Source organism: Castor canadensis, chromosome 17 (assembly GCF_047511655.1).
Source record: "Castor canadensis chromosome 17, mCasCan1.hap1v2, whole genome shotgun sequence".
Taxonomy (NCBI): Eukaryota; Metazoa; Chordata; class Mammalia; order Rodentia; family Castoridae; genus Castor; species Castor canadensis.
The window spans coordinates 11916871-11941541 of NC_133402.1; the positions used below are offsets into that span (position 1 = coordinate 11916871).

Here is a 24671-nt window from a genome sequence, read left to right on the forward strand (position 1 = left end):
TTGTTTTGGGGGGGTGGAATGCTAGGGAAAGAACCTAGGGCCTCACAAGTGGTAATAAGCAAGCACTCCACCACTGAGCTACATCCCCAGCCTAATAGAGAATGTTTCTAAAGATTGTTTTTTTAAATAGAATGGAGAAAAGTTTATGAAAATCACACAGTCTCAACTACAATTTTTTTTTTTTACGTTTTTTGAGATGGGTTTCACTGTAGCCCAAGTTGGTTTTAAACTTACTAGGTAACCCAGGTTGGCCTCAAACTCCTGATCCCCTGCCTCAGCCTCCTCTGAGTGTTGGATTACAGATGTGGGCCACCATGCCTGGCTTCAACTACATTTTTAATAACTATGGAAAAGACCAGAGCCAGGTGTGGCAGCTCACTCTTGTAAACCCATCTTCTCAGGAGGCAGAGATTGGGAGGATCACTGTTTGAAGATAGCCTGGGCAAAAAAAGAAAAAATAACAAAAGCGAAAAAGGGCTGGGGAATGGCTCAAGTGGCAGAGCGACTGCCGAGCAACATGGGGCCCTGAGTACAAACCCCAGAACTGAAAAAAGAAAAAAAGATGGAGTAGGATGGGGAATACTTTATTAAGGTAACAAGTACTGTACTTGAACTTAGCAGGGGTGGCGTGTCATGTGACTGTCTTTTGCACTGCTGGTGATCAAACCCAGGGCCTGCATGCTAAGTAAGTGCTCTACACCTGAGTTACACCTCCAGCCCACATGTGTGACCCAGAGCCTGCAGGTGGCCAAGCACATAGCAGGCACTTGCTCACATCTGACCTCCAGCCATCAGCAGCAGGCGCCGGTGGCTCACACCTATAATCCTAGCTACTTGGGAGGCTGAGATCAGGAGGATTGAGGTTTAAGGCCAGCCCAGGCAAATAACTCTCAAGAGCTTCCCATCTCCAAAATAACCAGAGCAAAATAGACTGTATATGTGGAGTGCCTGCTTTGCAAACTCTGAAGCTCTGAGTTCAAACCCCAGTCCCACCAAAAAAAGGCAAAAAAAAAAAAAAAAAAAAGACATGCCCATCTTTCCACAAGAGGGTTCCACTTTGAATCCCCTAAATGATACCAAGCTCAGCACAGCTGTCATTTTACAACATAAGCCCAGGACTTTTTTGCCCTTCATCAAACTGGAACCTAATCAGCTCCAGTCCTGAGTTCCCAGATGAAGAGAGAAAGCAAACACAAGGCTTTCTCCACTTTATCGCTTGGCCTCAGTTGCCTCCTGCAGAAAACTGACTGCCATTGTTCAGTAGTGAAAAGGAATTTTATTTGCTTGTGCAAATGAACACATCAAAGTCCGCCCAGTCAGTCACACTTGGGCGAGTCTGCCTCACATAGAAAGTGGGGGTAGAAGAGGTACTTTATGTGGTACTCAGCCTTGGCGAGGCAGTAAGCAATCTCCTCGTCACACTGGCACATGAGTTTTTGGCATTCGTTCTCTGCTGGTCCTGGAAGAAGTGGGGAAACTGAGGTTAGAGCAGGGACCTGCAGGGAATCAAGGGAGGCTGGAGGCAGGATGGCTCACGAATTGCATTTCTGTGACACTTGAAGCTCCGCACATGCTCTCCGTGAGCAAGGCCACTCTGGGAAGCCTGCTTTTACAGAAAAGGAACTTCAGGTTGCACATGCAGAGTTCATAGTCCACACAAGCTTTCATTTGGGATTCATTTGATAAGACAAAGCACCTGGCAACCACCAGGGCCTGAATTTGCAGGGCCTGCTCTGCTCCTGGCTCTGGGACTTGTCTAACTACCTCTTTGAGCCTAAGACCTCATTTATATCAGGAGCACTGCTAGGGGTGAAGCTCAGTGGTAAAGCACTTGCTTGGCATGTACAAACCCCTGGGTTCCATCCCTAGCACCACAAAAAAAGTTAAATAAAATGGAACCAGTCTCCACTTTGCAGAGTTATTGGGGAAGCTGGGGTGAGAAAGGATATTAAAGTGCCAACAGGGGCTTGGTGCTGGACACACACTTGGTCTGTACTGGCCTCACCTGCATGTCTTTGTCCCCTTTTCCAAATCTCCTTCAAGAGAAGTAGTTTAGGGAAGCAGGTATGGCGGAACACACCTGCAATCCCAGCTACTCAGCAGGTGGAAGTAGGAGGATCAGAGTTTGGGCTAGCCAAGCCAAAGCAGGAGACCCTATTTTTAAAACAAACTAAAAGCAAAAGGATGGGGGTCATGGCTCAAGTGGTAGAACGCCTGCCTGCAGTGCACAGGACCCTGGGTTTGATCCCCAGGAATGCAAGAAAAAGCAGCTTATTTGAGATAACAATCTTCTGTTCCATCTCATCCTCATCTTCATCCTGGATCTTCCTTGTACAGAACACAAAGGTTGCCATCCAAAGAAAAGTCTCCTCTAGCTTGGGAATTTTACTTCTAGAATTTCATTAGTTTGGCTTCGAAAGATTTTGTAGGCTTCAAGTTATACATCATTAATCTAGAAGATACAATCCCTTAAACAGATGCCTTTTAGTGTGCACTTTTAATTTTTTGCATAAAGGAAAAAAAAACCCACTATTAAATCCTTCCAAATTTCTTCAGGAGGCACAGAGGAGGAGCACAAGCCTGGAAGCTAGGCAGCTCAGCTGTGGATGCCAAAGCTGTGTCTGTGGCCCCACTTCATCCCTCCCAGATTGTCCTCAGGACCAATGTGGATTTATCCAGAGTGCCTACTTCTAAATGCTGCTGAGAGAATGAAGAGCTCAAGTCTGCCAAGAGCAGGGTGTGCATACAGTAGGCACTCAGGAAGCAAGAACTGACTGCCTTAAGCTGCTAACTAATCTGTAAAGAGCCTCTTAAAAACCACATGTTCCTTGGAGGTTCCAGGAAGATACAGCAGGAGAGCGTCAAAGTTCATCAGCTTTGGGGTTTTGGAGGGGGTTTTTTTTGGGGGGTAAACAACACCAGATCACTCAATAGCGCCATCAGGGGGCAGAATGGGGGATTGGGGGAGGAAGGTCTGGCCATTATCACTACAGGCCCAGTTGTGAGCTGAGCTAATTAAAAAAGTTCATCTTCCCAGCTACACAGGACTTCTCAAACGCGATCAAGGGGTCAGGACTGCAGGGATGGAACCCAGGGCCTCATGCACACTAGGCAAGGTTCTACCACTGAGCTACACCCCCACCCTCCCTTTTAACAGACTATTAAACACATATATTAAATTATATAATTTCATTACATTAAATTGTTAGATTACATTAAAGTCTATCACAGAAATAAATGGAAAACCAAAACCTTATACCATAAATATCCATAACCAACTTTAAACATACCAAGCAAAAACAAAAAAACGTTAAGAACAAAAGCCAGTGCAGATAAAGATCTAGAATGAAAGTCTAGTTAAACACTATGCCTGCCTGCAGACTGAGCCTCCAAATTGGGGTGTCTTGGTTTAAAAAAAGAGGTTAGCAAGCATAAGAAAGGTTAAACCTCTTTACAAATCACATTATCACATAATGGACAGACAGAGTTGGAAAAATTAGTAGAAGACAGAAAGGGAAAAAAATCTCACTTCAATTCATTTGTTACGGTTCCCACACTTTAAGAAGCATTAGTGGAAGACAGCACAAAACCCCAGCACCCCAAACTACAACAGCCTGTGCTGAAACACCACAAACTGCCTGAGTCATGATCCCTTTAACAGACAACGGGAAAGGAGCCTGATTTACTGAGCGGTTAGAAGTGTGCAGGCCCGGGCTATAGGCAAAGGCTCTCTCCCCAACTCAGCCAGTCCTCTCAGGGCACAGCCACTGGCCCCCAAACCTTACAGAAGAGAAATCCAGGAAGGTACAAGGGGACCAGTCCCCCAGTCCAGCTCTGCCCTCCTCCTGTGTCTGTCTGTGAGAAGGGGATGGGGTGTCAACTCAGGGGATGTGCCCACCCTTAGGGTCCATGTTAATAACAGAGGTTTTCATAGAATGGGAAACAGCTCATACTTAATAAAAAGAGTACAAAACAGACTGCTATGTATATATTTAAAATTATGTACTGAAAACAGACAGGAAAAACACCAGAAGGCTAACCAAGGAGCTTTAGTTACACTTTGTCATTTCAAACTTTTCTCTTTCAGTCTTCTGCGCTTTTGTCATGAAAAAAATCTGTCTTGTTTTGGTGTTTGTTATTTGGCTTTTTTTTTTTCACTACTGGGGTTTGAATTCAGGGCCTCACTCTTGCTAGGCAGGCGCTCTACCACTTGAGCCATGCCCCCCAAACATTTTTTGCTTACATTATTTTTGAGACAGGGGCTCAAATTTGTGCTCAGGACAGCCTGGATGTATGTCCTCCTATTTACATTTCCTGCACAGCTGGCTGAAATGAAAGGTTTGCCCCACCATGCCCAGCTTATTATTGTTTGAGATAGGGTCTCATGAACTTTTTGCCCTGGCTGGCCTCAAACCACAATCCTCCCAATCTCTGTGTCCTGAGTAGCTAGTACTACAGGGATGAGCCACCACACCAAGCCGGTGTTTTGTTTGGGTTTATGGTTTCTGATTTTTGTTTTTTTGAGACAGGGTCTCACTGCCCAGGCTAACCTTGAACTCACTATAAAACCCAGGCTGGCCATGAACTCGAATTCCTTCTGCCTTGGCCTCCTGAGTGCTGGGATTATAGACATGTGTCACTACATCTAGCTAAATCTGCCTCGTTAACAGAATTTGGAGAGTAGTTCTTTCAAGCTCAGATACGTACAATGTCTGTTAGCTCAAAATGTCTATACCAGTCGTTCTCACTCTAGAGACGACCTGCCTTGAGGCAACTGAAAGCACTCTCCTCTCCTAATAAATGTTACTATCATTTTCACTATTTAAAAAAATGTGTGTACCAGTTTCTCACCTGTTACATCAAAAGAAAGTGGCTTGTGGGAGCTTTAGTGGCTCTCTCCTCCACGGTTTTTATTTTTCAAGGTAACTTCAATTCTCCCCTCTATCCCTCCCCAGCCTCTACAAATAAACTTAACTTACAACTTCTTTAAGTGCCCTCGCCTTATAAATATTCCTCATGACAATCTAGCCCCCTCACAGGTTTCCTTGATCCCTTCCCAGTATACTTTCAGCCCAGCTGTTCTAGCCTTGAGGCTATAAAAACCAGCACACAATGTGCAAAGATTTACAAACACCCATGGTCTCTGCGCTGTGTGTTACAATCGATGGGTGCTATGCTCTGAATATGAATTGAACACTTGGTCCCCAGCGGGCAGTGCTATTTTTGGAGGTTCTGGAAACTTTAGGAGGTAGGGCCCAGTTGGAGGCATGCCCTTGAAAGTTCTACCCAGTCCCCAGTTCCTTCCTCACTCTCTGCTTCCTGTCCGCCATGAGAACAGCCTTCTCTTCCACAGGCTCCCACCACCATGATGTTCTGCCTGGCCAGAGGTCTAGAGTAATGGAGCCAACCCACCATGGACTGAATCCTACGAAACTGTGAGCCCAAATAAATCTTTTCTCCCTTAAGTTGTTTATGTCAGGCAATGGTCACAGCAATGAGAAAAGTATCTAACAAAATCACTATTGGAGAAGTGGGGCTTTGCTGAAACTAAACCTGACCTGATTGGTTTTTTTCCCTCAGTAAACAAGCTGGGCATGGTTGAGCATGTCTGTGAATCCCAGCTGAGTGGGAGGCACAGGTACGAGAATCTCAGTACAAGGCTGGTCCTGGGCAAAAAGCACCAGACCCCTTCTGAAAAATAGCCAAAGTGAAAAGGTCTGGGGATGTGCCTACAAGTGTAAGGCCCAGAGTTCATATCCTAGTACCACCAAGAAGAAAAAGGTTTGGCAAAGCAGGCTAGAGGAAGGCTGGATTCTGTAAGCAGAACTTAATGAGTGATTCTGGTGGGAGCTCAGAAGACCAGAATTCTGATAGGAATGCGGAGAGTAGAGACTGATCTCGGGAGGCTTCAGATGGGAACAAGGATGCTATTGGGAGTTGGCCTAGAGACCATGTATATAGTGTTCTGACAAAGACTGTGTCCACATTTTTGTTCATACCCTGAGACTTCGAGGCTAAATTTGAAAGTAATGGAGTAAATTTGGCAGAGGAAATTCCACGACAGCCTAGTGTTCAGGCTGTGGCATGGATAGTGCTACAGGCTCTTAGCCAGGTTTACAGTGAGAATTAGGAGCAAAATACAGAGAAGGAAGATTTGAAAAATGTGTAGTTTGGCCAGAAAAGGAGCACATGTAAAGTTACAGCCAAGGAGGGCATGGTTGCTAACGAGATTAGCACCATGAAAACAAAGACAAAGCCGGACTCCAATGGGACACACCTGTAATCCTAGCTACTTAGGAGGCTGAGATCAGGAAGAGCAAAGTTTGAGGCCACCTTGGGCAAATAATTTGTGAGAACTCCAACTCCAAAAATAACCAGAGCAAAATGGACTGGAGGTGTAATTCAAGGAGTTGCCTGCCTTGCAAGCATGAAGCCCTGAGTTCAAATCCCAGTCTCAACAAAAACAAAATGTAATTTGTATTACTTTGTACTTGACAATAGGAAAGATTTCCTGATGGCATCTCAGGAATTGGTCAGACTCCGTCCTTCACAGGGCCATGGATATACAGGTTTTAACTCATTCAAAGACTTTGCTTTCAGAAGAGAGCTCTGGTGCACCCTGGTCACCCAGGGGCACCTAGGGAAGTATTTTCTGAGGTTCAGTTGCCCAGCTGCTGTGCAGCTGTGGTCCAAGTATGACCTTGGCATTGTCCACATGCCACTGGTTTTGCAGGCATACAGAATGCAAGAGCTACAGGGTCCTAGAGGCTTCCACCAGAGCCTGGGAGGACAGGTTTAGAATCCCTGAGGGCATCTCCTGAGTGAGCAATGTGTGAGGCTGCAGGGATGAATCCTAAGCTGAGATTGCAGGTCAGGGTGTTGGGCATGCCAGGAACGTCTGCTGAGGATGCCTCTGGCAATGAGTGGAGTCAGCCTAAGAGAAAGGCCATATGGTCTGTGAATAGCAACACCATCAGGGCCAAGCGAAGCTCACATCAGGACACCATGTGCCCCCGGTGTAAGACATGGAGGTGCTGGGTTTCCCATCCTTCCTTGCTATTCTCCTACTCCTCCCTTTTAGATGGGAATGTTTACTTTGAGTCATTGTATCATTTTTAATTTTTTGGTGGTACTGGGGTTTAAACTCAGGGCTTCATGCTTTCAAAGTAGGCACCCCTATCGCTTGAGCCACCCCTCCAGTCCTGTTCCATTATATATTAAGAATACATAACTTTAGGGCTGGAGGAGTGACTCAAGTGGTAGAGGCCTGCCTGGCAAGTGTGAGGCCCTAAGTTCAAGCCCCAGTACTGTGGGGAAGAAAAAAACGTAACTTTCTCTCTCTATCTCTCTCTTTTTAATTTTTAGGGGCTCACAGCTAAGAGTTTACCTTGAGTCTCAGAAGAGACTGTGAATTTGAACTTTTAAACAATGTTAGAACTCTTAAGGTTTTGGGACTCTTGGAGATGGAGTGAATGCATTCTGCATTAGGAGACACCGTGAGCCTTTGGGAGCCAGGGGCAGGACGTTTTGCTTTCAATAGGAAATGCTCCCCATCTGATGATGCTATTTTGGAAAGTTCTAGAAACTTGAGGAGGTGGGGCTTAGTTGAAGGAAGTAGGGCCATGCTCTTTGCTTCCTGTCTGCCATGAACTAAAGATGCTTTCTCCTTCATCATGATGTTCAGCCCCCCCCAGGCTCCCCTGGGAGGAGCCAGCCCTCCACAGGCTGAGCGCTCTGAACCTCCTCTCGAGCTGTTTATTTCAGGCATTCTGCCACTGTGACAAAAGATCTGATTAATTCAATGGGGAAGTGGTGAAAATAAAGTACATTCAAGTCATCGACCAGGCATTCTCAACTGCAGGCACCCACCCGGTCTCCCAGGGGACATCTGGCAACGGCAACGGGTCAGGTTGTTTTTGGTTATCACAATGTCAGGATTGGGGGCTGGGGGGTTGCTATTGTCATCTACTGGGTAGAAGCCAGAAATGCTGCTAAGCACACCGTAGTGCACAGGGCAGCCCCACAAGAGAGAATTATGTCGCCCACGGGGTTAATAGTGTCAAGGTTGTATAGCCCTGTCATAGCTGGGTGTGCTGGCACATGCCTTAATCCCATTACTCAGAAAACTGACACAGGAGAATTGTGAATTCAAGGCCAGCCTGGGCTACATAGCGAGTTCAAGTATGGCCTGACTATATAGTGAGACCTTTCTCAAAAAAACCAAAAACAGACTGGGGGAATAGCTCAAATGGGAGAGCACCTGCCTATCAACTGTGAAGCCCTGAGTTCAAACTCCAGTAGTGTAAAAAATAAGACTAGAAAAGAAAAGCCCTAGTTGGGCACCAGTAGCTCACACCTTTAATCCTATCTACTTAGGAGGCAAAGTTGAGGAGGATTGAGGTTCAAAACCAGCCCCAGGCAAATAGTTCTTGAGATGCTATCTTGATAAAAACCCATCACAAAAAAAGAGCTGGTGGAGTGACTCAAGTGGTAGAGCACCTGTCTAGCAAGCGTGAGGCCCTGAGTTCAAACCCCAGGTGCTGCCAAAAAAGAAACAGAAAAAGAAGAGAAGAAAATCTCTACTATAAGCTATTACCTAACTTTAAAAGAATGAGGTCAGTCCATATGTTCCAAAATGTCGCAAACAATGTTAAGTGAAAAAATTAAAATATATGTAGTGTGATCTTAATATTTGAGTGCACGCATATTTACGCACACACTCACAAATCAAAAGGAAAAGATTCTATTTAACAGATATCAGTTAACTGGTGGATGGAGCGTGACTTTAGACTATTTCTGTAATGTTTGACTTTTTCACAACACATATTAGGTTTGAATCAGAAAAAAATATCATATAGATGAATGGACAGATGGATGGAAGGAATGAAGGAAGGGAGGGAGGGAAAAGAATGAAGGAAGGAAAGCGAATAGAAAGATGGATGGAAGAAAGAAGGATGGATGAATGGATGGACAGATGGTATAAAAATGGTTCTAGAGCCATTTGGTGCAGAGGTGAGTCCTCGTAAGTTTTCCACGGCTGCTACACAACAGCTCTCAGAGCAGGAGACAGGGAGGACGGGTAGAACTCCTGAGGAAAGAGCCACTGTAGCTTCCTGGATGTCCCTCAAGGCACCATACAGTCCTGGCTGGAGGCTAGCTGTCCAAGGATAAGTGAGAGGTCACCACAGGCTGACCGAGACAAATACCTCAGCCAACTCCTCTTCCCTTCATTCATCCACCATCAAGTCCTGTGGTTCCACCTCCCAGCCCCAAATTTGCCCAGAAGCTACTCCCTTCCACCGTATCCACTGCCACCACCTGCCCAAGCCACCTGTCACAAAAGCACTGCAACAGTGTTATTCCCAGTACCCACTTCCTCTCTTGCTCTTCCCAGATATGGTCCATGGCACAGCAGGAGTGGTTTGCCTAAAGTGCAAGTCAGACCACGTCCCCTTCGTTCCAAAGCCCTCCTGGGTCCCCTCGCTCAGAGGAAAACCTCCAGAGCCCCATCACTCACTCCTACTCTCAGTGACTGCTCCGGCCACAGTCTGTTATGGTTTGAACATGAAGTCCCCCACAAAGCTTATGTGTTGAAGGTTTGGTCCCCAAGTGGTGGATCCAATCATTGAGAGGTGACTAGGCCACGACAGCTCTGCCTTCATCAACGGATTCATCAACTGACGGATTCATTTAATGCCGTTATTGGAAGGTGGCGAAAACTTTTGGAGGAGGGCCTAGTTAGAGGAAGTAGGTTACCAGCCGTGTGTACTTAGGGCTCTCTCTCATCCAGGGACCCTTCCTTTCTCTCTGCTTCCTGGCTGCCATGATGTGAGCTGCTCTGCTTCACCATGCCCTTCTCCCCTGATGTTCTGCCTCACCACAGGCCCAGAAAAAATGGAGCCAGCCAACCATATTGAAACCACAAGCCAAAATAAATTTTTCCTTCTTTTAAATTGCTTCTATCAGGTATTTGTCACAGGGATGGAAAGTCTAACACGCATCCTTTTCACGTTCCTCAGACTTCAAAGGCATTCATGCCTACCTCAGGACCTTTGCCCACACTCTTTCCACTACCTCTCCTCTCCTCCCCCAGGTCTCTGCTTCAGTGGCATCTCATTAATGAGACCTTCTCTCATACCTGATCATTCTCTATAATGAGGCTCCTTCACCTGAATCCCTGCTTTTTTCAAGCCAAGGCAAAATTCCAACAACAAATAATTTACCATTTAAAAAATTTTAAAGTGTACAGATCCACAGCGTTCAGTACAACTGCCGCACTGTACATCACCTAATTCTAAAACATTTTATCACCCGACAGAAACCTGGTACCCTAAGCGGTCACTCCTTATCCCCCCTCTCTTAAGTCTTTGGTGACCACTAACCTGCTTTCTACTTGTATGGATTTGCTTATTCTGGACATTTCACACAAATGGAGTCATATGACCTTTTGTACCTGGTTCTTTTTTGTTTTTTGGTGGGGGAGAGTTGACAGTTTCCTTTGGCATAGGGCTTATAAAAGCATCTGACATATGCACTATTTTCTTCCCCCCATTCTCTTTATTTATTTATGGTGCTGGTGATTGAACCCAGGACCTCACACATGCTAAGCAAACATTCTACCACTGAGCCACAGTCCTACTACCTGTGTCCTCCTTCTATACTCTAAGGCCTTTCTGCTCTGTCTTGCAAAAACCTCTCATGGAGCCTGACACAGAGTAGATTCTCGGTAATATTTGTTGAGAGAATACACCAAAGCCCTACATTATTTCCAAGGCTCACACAAACCCCCAACAACTGTGTGTTATAATTCCAATTTTACTGATAAGAAAAGTGGGGCTGAGAGGGATTCAAAACTCACCCAAGGTCACAGAGCTGGGAAGGAGTGGACCAAGTTTCTAGCCCGGGATCTCCTGATTCATGGAGATCCCCCCCTCCCCCGAGCAAAAAAGATTCTTTTGAAAGTGAGACTTGGGCCCACTACTCTGGTCTCAAGAACCCAAAGGAACCTCATTGTTCAAGAAGAATAAAACTGGGGGTGGGGGGGAGAGGGAGGGGGTGGAGTGCGTGGTAAGGGAGGGGGTGGGGGCAGGGGGGAGAAACGAACCAAGCCTTGTATGCACATATGAATAATAAAAGAAAAAAAAAGGGAAAAAAAAGAAGAATAAAACTGCCTGTGATCCCAGCACTTGGGAGGCTGAGGCAGGAGGATCAAGGGTTCAAGACCACCCTGGGCTCCAGGGTGAGACCCTGTCTCACACACAGAAAAGGGAAAAATAGCTCACTCAGGTTAAGGTTAAAATTAAAGCCTGCTAGTAAATATTATTATAGGCTTTAAATTTTTTAATATATTTGTCAGGCCCATAAATGGAAAATAGGCCAAACCTGTAATTAAATAAACAACCATGTTCAGAATATCTCCAAACAGAATAAGAGAATATTTTTAGTCAAAAAATGCATAATAGATATTTTGGTTCTTTTCATTTGGTTCAGGGTGGACAGCTCCGTAAACAAGCACCAACTCCACCAGCAAACACATCAATAAATATTTCACAAACACCATTTTCACATGGGTAGGAGCAAGCAGAAATGCAAATTAAAGGGAGAAGGAAGGAGCTTTGACAGATCTCCCTGCCAGACCTCATGTCACCTCTCATGCTGGCAAGGAGCAGTTTAGGGACAAGTTACCTCCTCCCCCTGGGCCTCAGTTTCCCTAACTCTAAGATGATACCTTGGATGCATTCAGTCCTAAAAACAAATAGAATGTCTGCATGTAATTCAGGTTTGCACTTGTACCAGCTGCTCATTCATACTAAGGAGACATGGCTGAGAATCAGTGGGCATCTAAATCATCCTCCTGAAGACCCTCCTTACGGCCTCCCTGCCTCTAGGGCAGACCGAGGCTCTAGAAGCTCAGGTTTTAGTGGGCAGTCCCACTGGAGAGAAAAGAGAGAAGGAGGAGAAGAGAAAGGAGAGAAGAATCCCTGTTCAATCTGTTTATCATGTTACAAATCCTTTTTTCATCTTTGCAACACTCAAATTCCAGGTAAGAAAACTGAAGCTCAGACAAGTCATCAACAGCTCCAGGTGATGGAACCCTCACCCATCTAAGACCCAGTGATTTTCAACAAAGGTGCTAAGGATATTCAAGAGAGAAACAGCAGCTTCATCAACAAATGGTGCTTGGACAGCTAGATAACGATGTGCCAAAGAATGAAGTTATAGATCCCTACCTCACTCCATATATAAAAATTAACTCTAGGACTGGAGGCATGGTTCAACTACTAGAGCCCTGAGTTCAAACCCCAGTAGTGGATGAAGAAGAAGGAGGAGGAGGAGGAGGAGACAAGATAAACAAAATGTGTCAATTCCATACAATGGAATATAATTTGGTCATAAAAGGAACTTAGTACCAACACATACCAGCAATATATATGAACTTCAAAATCATGACACTAAGTGAAAGAAGCCAGACACAAAAGACCACATGTTGCTGCTAGGCATGGGTGGCTCATGCCTGTACTCCTAGCTACATAGGAGGCTAAGGTCTGGTAGGATCTCGCAGTTTGAGGCCAGCCCTGGGGGAAATAGTCCCAAGACCCCATCTTCAAAATAACCAGAGCAAAATGGACTGGAGGTGCAGCTCAAGTGGTAGAGCACTGGCTTTGCACATGCAAAGCTCTGAGTTCAAGCCCCACGGAAAAGACCACATGCTGTATAATTCTACTATAGGAAAGATCTAGACTAGTTAAGTCCGTAGAAGTATGAGTCAAAATGGCAGGGCTGCCAGGTGCTGGGGGCCAGGAGGGATGAGGCGACCAGGGACTGGCTGCTTAGCAGGAATGAGTCTTTTGAGAAGGTTGTTGAAAATGTCTGTGTGGTGGTTGGATGACACAGTGACTACACTAAATATCACTGCCTTGTACACTTGAAAGGATGATTTCTTTTCAGTGCTGGGGATCAAACCCAGGGTCTTGCTCACTGAGCTACAACCTCAGCCTGACCAAAATGACAAATTTTATGTTGTACTTATTCTAAAAAAAAAAAAAATGTGATGTCTGATTCATTTCTAACCTTACAGTCTGGCTGCACAATTACTCATTTTCTAGTTTTTAAAATTGATTCTGACTTTAAATTTGAGAGGAACCAATTTTGGGCAAGTACCAGATAGTGAGGTGTTTGTTGTTGTTGTTGTTTGTGGTTCTGGGAATGAACCCAGGGCCTCACACATGCTAGAGAAGGGCTCTATCATTGAGCTACATCCCCAGGCCACCAGTTAGTCATAAAAATAAATATCTCACTCCTGAGCTTGGCGGGTCACACTTGTAATCTCAGCACTCAGGAGGCTGAGGCAGGAGGATAGTGAGTTCGAAGCTACCCTGAGCGAGTGCCTGTGGCCCAGTGCCAAGAAATAAAAATAAAAATAAAATAAATATCCCACTCCTTTTTTCATTGCTTTACCTAAAAATCAGTAAGGTTACCTTGAGAGCCACTTAACTTTTTTTGTTATTGTTTGTTTTTTTGAGACAGAGTCTCACTACATAGCCCAGGCTGACCTCGAACTTGTGATCCTCCTGCCTCAGCCTCCCAAGTGCTGGGATTACCTGCATGTGCTTTTTCTGAGCTTTGTATATGACTACACTTAGCTGTGGGAACTAGAAAGGTACCATTTTGCACATTTCTTTTGTTGTTTTTAAACACAAGTAGCCCTGTACTGGAAAAGTCAATCTGCAGTTTTTCACTCAACAGTTTTCCAATCAGCCTGTAGTTCTACGTTATCCTTTCTCTGGGTTGCAGAATATTCCACAGTTTGAGCACATCCAGTTCCTTTCTGATGGACATCTAGGTTTGCTTGTAGTACTGGTAATTGAACTCAGAACCTCACACTTGCTAGGCAAGTGCTCTACCACTTGAGTCTCATCCTAAGTCCTTTTGCTTTTAGTTTTGTTTTTCAGATAGGGTCTTGCTAACTTGCTCAAGCTAGCCTCTAACCAAAATCACCCTACCTCTGCCTCCCAAGTAGCTGAGATTATAAGTGTGTGCCACCACATCCGATTGACTTCTAGGTTGTTTATACCTGGTGTCCTTTCTATCTTTTCCTTTTTTGTCCAGACACCTAAGAAATGTGTTTCTTTGGTTGTGTGTGTATTCAGACGCTCAGTATGAAAGATTACTTATATTAGACAAACCCAAGGGGTGGGCCATGCAGAGTTGGAAGAATCAATATGTTATTACGAGAGCACAGAAGTCACTTGAAACTTCCTGGCTGCCCAGGGACACTTGGGGAAGTGGCATGTGTGGCACTGGTACTCACCACACTGGATGGTCTGGTTGACACACTGCCAGGAGTAGCGCTCCGTCTTGGGGCTGCAACCGGCCTCTTCAGCTCGGAAGTAGCAGCAGTCGTGACGACGGCAGCACCTGCGTGGGCAGAGCAACAGCTGGGCAAAGGCAGGGAGCTCTCCTGACTATCTTCCTTCATCCGGGCTGGGTGAGTGAAGACCCCCAAGGAGCCAGTGACCTCTGGCTAAGGCTTTGTCCCTGACAATCACAGTCCTGGCCAAGAGCTCCACTGGTACCCCCATCCCTATAGTCTCCATCCTCCTCCATGCCTAAGCCTGGTCCCCAGCTGCCTCAGGGCACCTGACTATGTCCACTTTATAGCCTCTGCCAGGGACAACTTCATACTCACTCTTATCCTTTAAGTCTCGCCCAGGCCTCCTCCTATGTCTCAAGCTATGACAGTCTTCTTGTCACACCCTGTCATAAAACCCAGGTTCTCTCCCTCCAGGGCAGGTTGGTAATGAAACCCTCATTATAAAACCTCATTAACATCTGTCTGATTATCAGAGCTCTGTGAGGGCAGGACCGTATCTGTCCTATTCCTCAGTGTCCCCAGGGCCCAGCCCAACACTGACTATGTAATAGGACTTCAGTAAACATTTACTGTTAAACAGTTCACTCAGGAACACCCTCGAGTGCCCTCACACCTGTCATCCATTCGTTCATTCATCCATTCATTCTCTGGCATTTTCTCCATCCATCCATCAGTCCCAATCTGCCAAGCCCTCAGCAGAGTTTGGCACAGGGCGGTCAGCCAGCCCCTGCCCAACGCTCAGGAAGTCCCCAGCCTGCCAGACACATGCTCAAGTGGTAAAGCACCTGCCTAGCAAATGTGAAGTCCTAGGTTCAAACCTCAATATTGCCAAAAGAGACAGAAAGAACAGGACTACCAGGTGGGCAGAGGGACTCTGGGAGCCTGGAGGAGGTAAGAGGCCAGGTAGGCTCAGAGAAGGCTCCTGGAGGCAGCAATGCCTGAGCTGCCTCCAAAAGATGTGTGGGAACCAGATGACCAGAGTTGGGGAGCCCACGGCCAGCAGCAAGTGCAACTCATAGAGCTCCTCAGACAGTGCCTGGTACATTGTAAGTCTGGTTATCTTTATGTCATTTTTCAGGCAGTTGCATCAGTCCTTGGCCAGGTCAACGGTCACCTGGTACCAAGGTCTGTCTTCCTTGACCCTGTGAGACCAGAGGCTCTCTGCCTCCAGAGGTGGCAGGGATTGAAACTCAGAGCCTTGAGTTTGTTAGGCAAGTGCTCTACCACTTGAGCTACCCACCCCATATCTTTTGCTTTCAGTTTGTTTGTCTTGCTTACTTTGCCCAGGCTGGCCTTGAACCATAATCCTCCTACCTCTGCCTTCCTGAGTAGCTGGGATTACACACATGATCACCACACCCGGCCAGGTTCTGGGATCTTCCTGGATCAAATCCCAACTTCAGATTGTGGTTTTTTTTCTCATGTGTCTTGACTGCCCCAGGGAGTGGGGGACCTTCTAGTCTGGATGCAAGCATGCACTCACCAGTCAACGTCATCACGAGGCTGGCCGCTGCCACCCAGACCACAAAAGCAGCCATAATTCATGTAAGCTATGGGTGAACGGGATCCGACACAACCCACGGTCCCCGCCAGTTCCAGGATCCCACGTCTGTACACATGTGGCCTCCTGGGGACTGAAAAGTAAACAAAGACCAGAGGGTGCAAGGTTAGGATTTCCCTGGCCTGAAAAGGGCCAGGATGTTGTAGTCTGTCTGAGTTGTAATCTCACTAGCTGTGTGAGCTTGGGGAAAATTAAGAACCTCTCTGTGCCTTTGTTTCTTTGCACAGAAGGCACAGCACCAAAGCACCTGACAGCATAACAAGTTCTATCCAAGTAAGGTGCCAGCAGCTCACGCCTGTAGTCCCAGCTACTCAGGAGGCAGAGATCAGGATTGTGGCTCAAAGCCAGCCCCATGCAAATAGTTTGCAAGCCCCTATCTTGAAAAAGAAACCCATCACAAAGTAAGGGCTGCTGGAGTAACTCAAGTGGTAAGAGGGCCTGCCTAGCAAATGTGTGAGGCCCTGAGTTCAAGCCCCAGTGCTGCCAAAAAAAAAAAAAAGTTCTATCCACAGGAAGCCCACCTTCCTCAGATTTATTACCTGTGATTTTGACCAAGACCAGTAAGAAATAATAATAATAATAATGAATTTTTTTAAATTAAAAGAAATTTCAAAAACAAAAAATTTAAATTCCCACAGGCAAATCAGTGGATGTGAAGAAGCTCAAAGCTCAGTCCCTTGTTGTCTGCTGTGTTTAAATTGTGTGATCCGCTCAGTGTTTCCTTACACTTAATTTTGTGAAAATCTGCCTCCCAGAAAGCAAAGTAAAAGTGAATGTCTTTGATTGAAGTGGTAAAGTGACAATTCGAGATTTGTTTAAAGGTGGTGTGTCTTTAGCAGACGTTATGGGAAAATGAATCAAGCCTCCACAGTACAGCAATGAACCCTATGCATCCTGAGCACACTCGGGTTTTCCTCAATGAAGGTTTTCTTGGAACCACAGACCCACCAAGGGTCTACTGTGTTACAACAGATATTTTCAAAGTAGCCATGAAAGGAAAAATGAGTCTCAGACCACAGCTGGGGAGAGTTCACACCACGAGCCTTTGCATGGCTGGCACCTCTTACTGGAAGACAATGGTTCTCAGTCCCCTGCCCTTGTCAACTCTAGACACTGACTACAAGCAAGCATCAAATGTTTCTTCTGTGCTGGACATTGGGCAGCAGAGATGAACTAAAGGAAGAGCTCCTCTGGGGACTTCCCAGTCCCTGAACCCCGCACTCTGGCTCAGGGCCCAGCTTCCTCCTAGCCAGGGAGATGCCTTAGCCAGAGCCCAGCCATTCCTCTAGATCTCTCACACAGTGTACCCAATGGATGTGAGCAGAACCCTGCATTTGGCAGGTTGAGAAACAGGAGGCCTGCCAGGAAAGGTGACTCCCACACCCACCCAGCCCATCCAGCTGAGGCTCCAGCCCAGGCTTCTAACTCTCAAACCAGTCACAGCAGGGAACAAGAGCTGCCAGGGTGACAGTGCTGAGAGGAATCAGCAGCAGAGCACAACCTCACACCCAGGCCTGCTTCCTGGCCATCTGCCACCCCCAACCCACCCCCCACTGCTTCAGAGACTGAGGATAGTGGAGGTCCATGCCTGACCTTGGGACATCCCACCCCTTTCATCTCTTTTGCTTAGACTTTTGTCACAATGACTTTTCTTGGAGGAGGGGAGGGAGTTGAGACAGGGAGTTGACCCAGGCTGATCTGAAACTTGCTCTGTAGCCTAGGTTGGCCTTGAACTCACAAACTTCCTGCCTCTGCCTCCTGAATGCTAGTCTCCACCTAGTCTACAATGATTTTTTTTTTTGAGGAGTCCACACTAAATTTAGACCCAATTAAGTTTCTCTCAGTGGAAAGAGTGGAATATTAGTAAAGGGAGTGGGGGGGAAGGGAGACTAGTGATGTTCCAAATAAGAAGAAAAATTTAAAATGAGTTTACAGTTCAAAATTTCACCTTCTACTCCAGATGACTGGTCCCCATTCTCCCAGCAGCCCATGCACTTGCTTCAAACCTTCCATGGCTCCCACAGGCTCTGGATAAAACTCAGAGGCCCCAGTGCACCCCAAAGCCACTCCCAGCATCCAACTGTCTCTCCAGCTCTTATCACATACGCGCTCTGCTGCAAATACTGTCACCGGTCCTCACCCAGCTCCCTACAAGTGGCCCTTCAGGTGGCCCCAGGGGCTGTCCACTTATGGGGGTGACCCTCCAGTCTGGGGGGTGGATCTGACTTAGGCAGCTCTGGATGCCTTGGTACATGGTGGACTTCCAGGAAGGATCCACTGACCTGGGTCCACCAAATCCCATGGAACATATACACCCTAGCCCCCCTCAACACCATCCCCTAAAGCTGTCCACAGAGGTCACTCCTACCCCCAACCCTCTGGAATCACAAGCTCTAGGAACCGTCCATGGAGAGCCCAGGCCTAGGGCAGACACCAGCATTGGGTTTGGAACCAAAGAAAACACTCCCTTTGTGCCAACATGGGTGGGGCAGGTCAGGCAGGGGTCTGTTTGCTCTGTCTACCCGCGGGCAGCCTCCTCTGGGAGTGCCAGGACCCATGAACATCCTATGGGTCCCAGGTCTATGTGTGTGACCAGTGTGAGTCTGAATTTGCCCTGGGGCAGTGTCAGGTGTCCCGAAGTGGAGGGAGGGAGGTTGCTCTCCTCAGTGCATCTTTGCTGGTGCAGTATGGGGCTCTGTGACTCTGTCAAGGAGTTGTGTACCTGAGTGCCCAGGTAAGGCTGGTGCTGGTGGTGGCTGTGTATTCCCTGAGCGAATGCTGCAGAGTCCCTAGGGGCCTCTCTGAGGGTGACCCCCCCAAGGCCAGCTGTTTGTGCCTCTGCTCCTCCCACCACACCTAGCTGGGGTCTGCTTGGTGGTCTTACCTTAGACCCCAGGGATTAATGGAGTGATGTTCCCTGCACAGGACCCAGAACCGCGGATGGGGAGTGGGCAGGGCTTGCAGGGAAGACTTTGAGCTCCCAGGGGAAGTGCTGGGCTAGTTCTGTCCCTGGTGGAGTGACTGAGTGAGGGACCTTGGAGAGAAGTGAGGGACGGGGCTCCTGGGTGCTTGGGAAGATGGGGAGTGGGCATCCGAAGAATGGGCTGGGGGTTGGAGGGCTCTTGGGGACCTGGGGAGTTGGAGGCCCTGGAGGGGTGGGGAGGCAGGGCTCCAGGTCCCTCCAGAGGGCTGAAGGAAGCCTGTGCCTCACTTACCCTGGCTGGCTTCAGGTCCAGGTCCCAGCAGAAGCAGAAGCAGCATTATTGGTGGGCAGGGAGGTAGAGGACCCATCGAGGGCGGCAGGTGTGGGACGGTCTGGCGGGCCAATATAGTCACCACGTCCTGCCGACCCCCAACAGCCAGCCCCGCCCACGGTCTCACCTTCCCGAGGCCTGGGCGGAGCCAGGCGGAGGCGGGCACCTGGGCTGTGACAGCGGCCAGCCCCTCCTCTGCATCTTGGTCCCCTAATGACCTCAAGAGGCCGGAGCCAGGAAGGGGAGTCAGATCTTGGGATGTCTCCCTGGAGCAAATGTGGCCACAGGAGCTGGGGCTCCTGGCCGGGCAGTGCTGACTTACCTAATATTCTAAAATGTAGAAAACCTTTCACTCCTGTTGCCCCTCAAAACCAACACTCCATAATCTCCACCATAGTGGGGAAACTGAGGCAGCTGAAGATTTATCCAAAGTCACACAGCAGGTTCTGATAAAAGATAGTGCAGTAGCCCACCTATAATCTTAGCACTCAGGAGGCTGAAGCAAGAAGATGGAGAGTTGGAGGCAAGTGTGGGCAGCATTTGAGACCATCTCAAAAAAAAAAAAAAAGCCACATATTTGTCTGGAATGGGGAGGCCAGTGAGGCGGCAACCCCCAGGGAAACTGCAGAAAAGCATACATTAGGTGCTCAATACCTAAAGAAATGACGATTTGTTTTTTTGTCCCTTGTGCCAGCACTACTCAATCAGCCACCAATTCCTATTGCTTTGGTTTCATAAGTAATCCAAGAGTGGAACCCTGTGTGCCACCTCCTATAAAAACTAAAAAGACAACAAGATGAAACCAGTTCTTCCTGGTTGTACAGCACCCCCAGCACAGATCCTGGATCTTATCTCAGCCCCAGTCCCTCCCATCCCCTTCACAAGAAGACGCAGAGGACCAGAGAAATGAAGAAGCAAGAAGTAGGGGAGCGAGTCTAGAATTATTTTCCATATGGCGCCAGACCTCTCTGCTTCCTTCTATAAAAATCCAAGGCTTTGTCCTTTGTCGGTCACACTCTGGAGTGATAATCTCCCCACTGGACTGCGAGCCACTCACCACAAAGTGTGGTCTCTGTTCTTCTTGTGTGACCAGCACTGGTTGTTTGGCCCTCCATCAGTACTGAGTAAAGCCTTTCCATTTAGGGTTTCAGATGCCCTAAGACTTGGGTAACAAAATATGTTGAGTGACAGCCCTCAGTCTGCTACATCCATCGGAAACAGACCAGGCTCCCTGCCCAGAGTGGACCCCTGCAGATGGCCAAGGGCATTTGCTGTGAAACTAAAGCCTGGGAGGAAACTGGGATACCCACTTGACAGATGAGAAAACTGAACTGTGAGCAGAAACAAGACAAGATAGTTAATGTGAAGAAGAGAAAGCCAGGGCTGGTGGAGTAACTCAAGTGGTAGAATGCCTGTCTAGTAAGCATGAGGCCCTGAGTTCAAACACAAGTACCACCAAAAAAATGAAATAAAATAAAGCAGAGTCTGGGCCCAGGATTCTGGAACTGGTGGATTATTTGGGAGGAAGTAGAGTGAAGGACTGGGAGAGTGAAGAGAAAGACTGCTTATGGAGATGACCACACTCATATCCTAGTCATCTGCCCCAGGGACAAAAGGGAGAAGAATTTGTCCCCAGACCCCTGCCTCCTCTTGGCTGAGGGTTGCCCCGAGGTGCACAAGATGGGAGGTGAGAGATTCATGAACGTGGTCAAAGCCTGTGGGGTAGGTTTGCCAGAGCTGTGGCTGGAATCTGAGCTGAGATGAAGAGAATGTGAGGGCTGAGACAGAAATTATCCAGCTCCTTTCCCAGCTGGGTCAAATAGCCAGTGGGCTAGAAGAAAATTCTCCAGTTTAAAGCAACTGAGGCCAATGGGAGAAGGGGACCAGGAACTAGAGAAAAGGTTAGATCAAAAAGAATTAACCTAGAAGGTAACACCCACGCACAGGAAATCAATGTGAGTCAATGCCCTGTATAGCTATCCTTATCTCAACCAGCAAAATCCCTTGTTCCTTCCTATTATTGCTTATACTCTCTCTACAACAAAATTAGAAATAAGGGCAAAATACTTTCTGCTGGGTATTGGGGGGGGAGGGGAGGGGGCGGAGTGGGTGGTAAGGGAGGGGGTGGGGGCAGGGGGGAGAAATGATCCAAGCCTTGTATGCACATATGAATAATAAAAGAAAATTCTCCAGTTTAGATGTCTGAGCTGAACTTTAAGAGAGGATGGAAAATGGTGAAGAAATGAAGAGGAAGCAGGGGGATCCTGCCTAGACAAAGGCCACAGGGGTACAGGGGGAATTCCTAGAGTGCTGGGAATTGTGGGGGAGCCATAAAAAAGATTACAGGCCTACACCTTGTGGACAATCTTGACATAAAGATCCAACTAGAGCCAGGCTTGGTAGCTTGTACCTGTAATCCCAGATACTCTGGAAGCAGAGATAGGTAGATCAGCTTGAAGGCTAGCTTGGGCAAAGTTAGTGAGACTCCATCTCAACAAATGATCTGAGCATGGTGACACATGTCTGTAATCTCAGCTACGCAGGAGGCATAGATAGGAGGATCCTGTTCAAGGCCGACCTGAGCAAACAGTGAGACCCTCCATGAAAAAATAAACTAAAGAAAAATGGTTGGATCCAGGTACTGGAGGCTCACACCTGTAATCCTAGCTACATGGGAGGCTGAGATTGGGAGGATCAAAGTTTAAGGCCAACCTGGGGAAATAGTTTGAGAGACCCCATCTTCAAAATAACCAGAGCAAAATGGACTGAGGTGTTCTCAAGCAGTAGAGTGCCTGCTTTGCAAGCATGAAACCCTGAATTCAAAACCCCAGTCCCACAAAAAAGGAAAAGAAAAAAAAGCTGGGGGCATGGCTTCAGTATAAGGCCCTGAGTTCAAACCCAAGTCCCAACAAAAAAAAAATTAATTTCCAAAATGTTGTTTTCTTCAGGTTTGGTCAGATTGAAGACATTTTCTGATGTTAAAGACTGTGAAACCAGGTCTTGGGGTATGGCACAATGATAGGTCTCTTGTTAGCACATGTGAGGCCCTGACTTCAATTCCTATTACCTGAAAAAATACAAAAAGAGAAAAGAAAAAGATTGTGAGTGGTTATTGAGAGAGAGAAGGAAGTTGGATGATTCTTGGTGGAAAAACCAAAACACAAGAAAAAAAAAAAAACTCACGGCTGAGTAGCTTTATCATTACTCCATAGACAAGGTTTATGCTTCCCAGAATCCACCATGCAGGCTGGGAGTTGGGTCTTATTTGATCAATGAAATGTGTGTGACAGGGACCTGCACCACTTTTTAGCAGAAGCCTTCAGGGTCAGCAGGTTGCTAAGTTCATCATTCTCTTAGCCATAGGACGCCTGGCATTCCCCATGCATGCTAAGCCGTTAGCCTGTGTGAACATGTGGCATGGAAAAATAATAACAAACCTTTGTTATAGTAAAACATTGAGAATTGGGCTCACTTGTTACTGCATCACAACCCTGGGTATGCTGACTGATGCACTAGAAGAACCAATGTCATTAGAAGAACAATTTCCTGAGGCAAAGTTTATTTACTCCCAGCTTCCTCCAAACCTCAGAAAACAGGCCTGGGGAGGGGGCTCAGGGTGGAGTCTCTTTCCAAAGTAGGTAGACCTCGGTTCAAGTTCCAACTACAACCTGGGAAACTTTGGGGAATTCACTTTCTCTCTGGGTGACTTGGTCTCCTCAATTGTAACGTGTGTTATTGGGAGAATTAAGTGAATGACCGCCCAGCTGGCATGGGTGACAATGTAACAGGGATTGGAGCAGGGGGAGAGAATGCTCAGGGTTCTCTTCCCTACAGAGCAGGGCAACCTGCTCTCCTGGAAGTCACTCACTTCAGTGACAGCTCCAGAGGCTGGACCCAGCAATGACCAACCCTGGCTGAAGGTTGGAGCTCACGGCCTCCCCAAGGCCTTTCTGCCCCTGTGGCCCCTCATACACACCCTCTCTCTAGGCCATCACTTGCCCTCTGTCCCCCTTCACTCTCCTTTTCCCTCCTGGTCTTTCTTCTCTTATTTTCTCTCTTCCCTTCTTTGTCTTTCTCTGCTCCTGATGCTCACCAGCTCTCTCAGCATTTCCTCTATTTCTAGGTAAGTGCTCTACCTCTTTTTGGGGAGCAGGAAAGGGTATTGGGGATTAAGCAAGTGTGCTCTACCTCTTGAGCCATGCTCCCAGTCCTTTCATTTCTGTTTTATTTCTGAGAAAGGGTCTTGCTAACACTCAGGCTGGCCTTCAACTCGAGATCCTCCTACCTCTACCTCCTGAGTAGCTGGGATTGCAGGTGTCACCAGGCTGCCCTTCACCTATTTCACTATCTCTTTGAACCTTTCTCCCTGTCTGTCTGCCGTGGTCTTTCCACCTCTCCTGTTCCCTGGGCCGGCCTCCATTCTGCTCTTGTTCTTTCTCTCATCTCCATTCAACTCTCTGCACAAGTCTGTTTTCTGTCTCTCGCTGTGCGCTCTGCCTTTGCCTCTATCTACCCGTCCCCCCTCCTCTGTGTGATTCTATTCGTCCTGGCCCTCTCTTCTCCCTTCCTCCCTCCCTTCCTCCTTTCACTCCCCAACACCTCTGCTTCTCTCTCCCTATGTCTGTGTGCATTTCTTTTTTCTGCTTCTCTCTTCTCCAGGTCCATCTTCCCCTTCTCACACCATCTTCCTCCTCTGATGCCGTGGTTTTTTTTTTGTTGTTTTTTGGGTTTTTTTTTTGGCTCACTCCTCTGCTCCATTCCAGAGCCAGCCAGGAGCCCAGAGCATCTCCCTCCAAGTCTCCCTTTCTGTCCTGTTTCAGCTCAGACTAGTCCAGGGTCGAAGAGGATCCAGTTCTGAGAGGCTCCGCAGCCTATCTTGGAGCAATCTGTGGGGCAATCGCCAGGCCTTGAGAGCTTCTGGTGGGCTGGCTGCCTCCAAACACACCTGACAGGAGGGCTGCTGGTACAGAATGCATTGAGCGGGGGTCAGGAGGAGGAGCTGGACATATCCTCTCTCCCCTGGGAGTGTCCCCCATCCCACTGGCTCTGCCCATCCCTGGTTAAGGAAACTACAGTGGTGCTCTTGGGGATTCATGGGTGCTCACGGGTTCAAGAAAATTCTGCTCCCATCTGCCCCCTGGCAGCTTGCTTGGACTTGGTGCTACTGGAAGGTGGCTGGCACAGAGAGGGAAGGTCACCGCAGGGCCCCCTCACCCATCTTTCATGGCCACTGCTGGCCCCTCATCCATTGCCCACCATCAGAAATGGGTCACTTCATAAGACAGAGGTCTGTCTTTTCACCAGATGACCCTGTGACTGAATGAACACCAGCCAGGTCTAGATATAGGTGTTCCCAAAACCGCACAGGCTCCCTTGAGCCCCTCTGTATCAATACTCCCCAAGGGACAATGTGCCTCTGCCTCCATCCCCATGGTTTCTGTCTGGTTTTGAACTTTGCGTGCTTTATATACTGTCATGAGCC

General features: G+C 47.5%; 1 protein-coding gene across 1 annotated transcript; it reads right to left on the minus strand.

Moving 5' to 3' along the window:
* Nucleotides 1–1271: 1271 nt before the first annotated feature.
* Nucleotides 1272–21247, minus strand: LOC109693622 (group 10 secretory phospholipase A2). The gene is made up of 4 exons (XM_020175044.2): nucleotides 19151–21247; nucleotides 15858–16008; nucleotides 14312–14418; nucleotides 1272–1459 (listed from the first exon to the last, which is right to left on the minus strand). Exons 1-4 carry the CDS (start codon nucleotides 19224–19226, stop codon nucleotides 1317–1319), a joined length of 477 nt encoding a protein of 158 aa, XP_020030633.2. The 5' UTR covers nucleotides 19227–21247; the 3' UTR covers nucleotides 1272–1316.
* Nucleotides 21248–24671: the final 3424 nt, after the last annotated feature.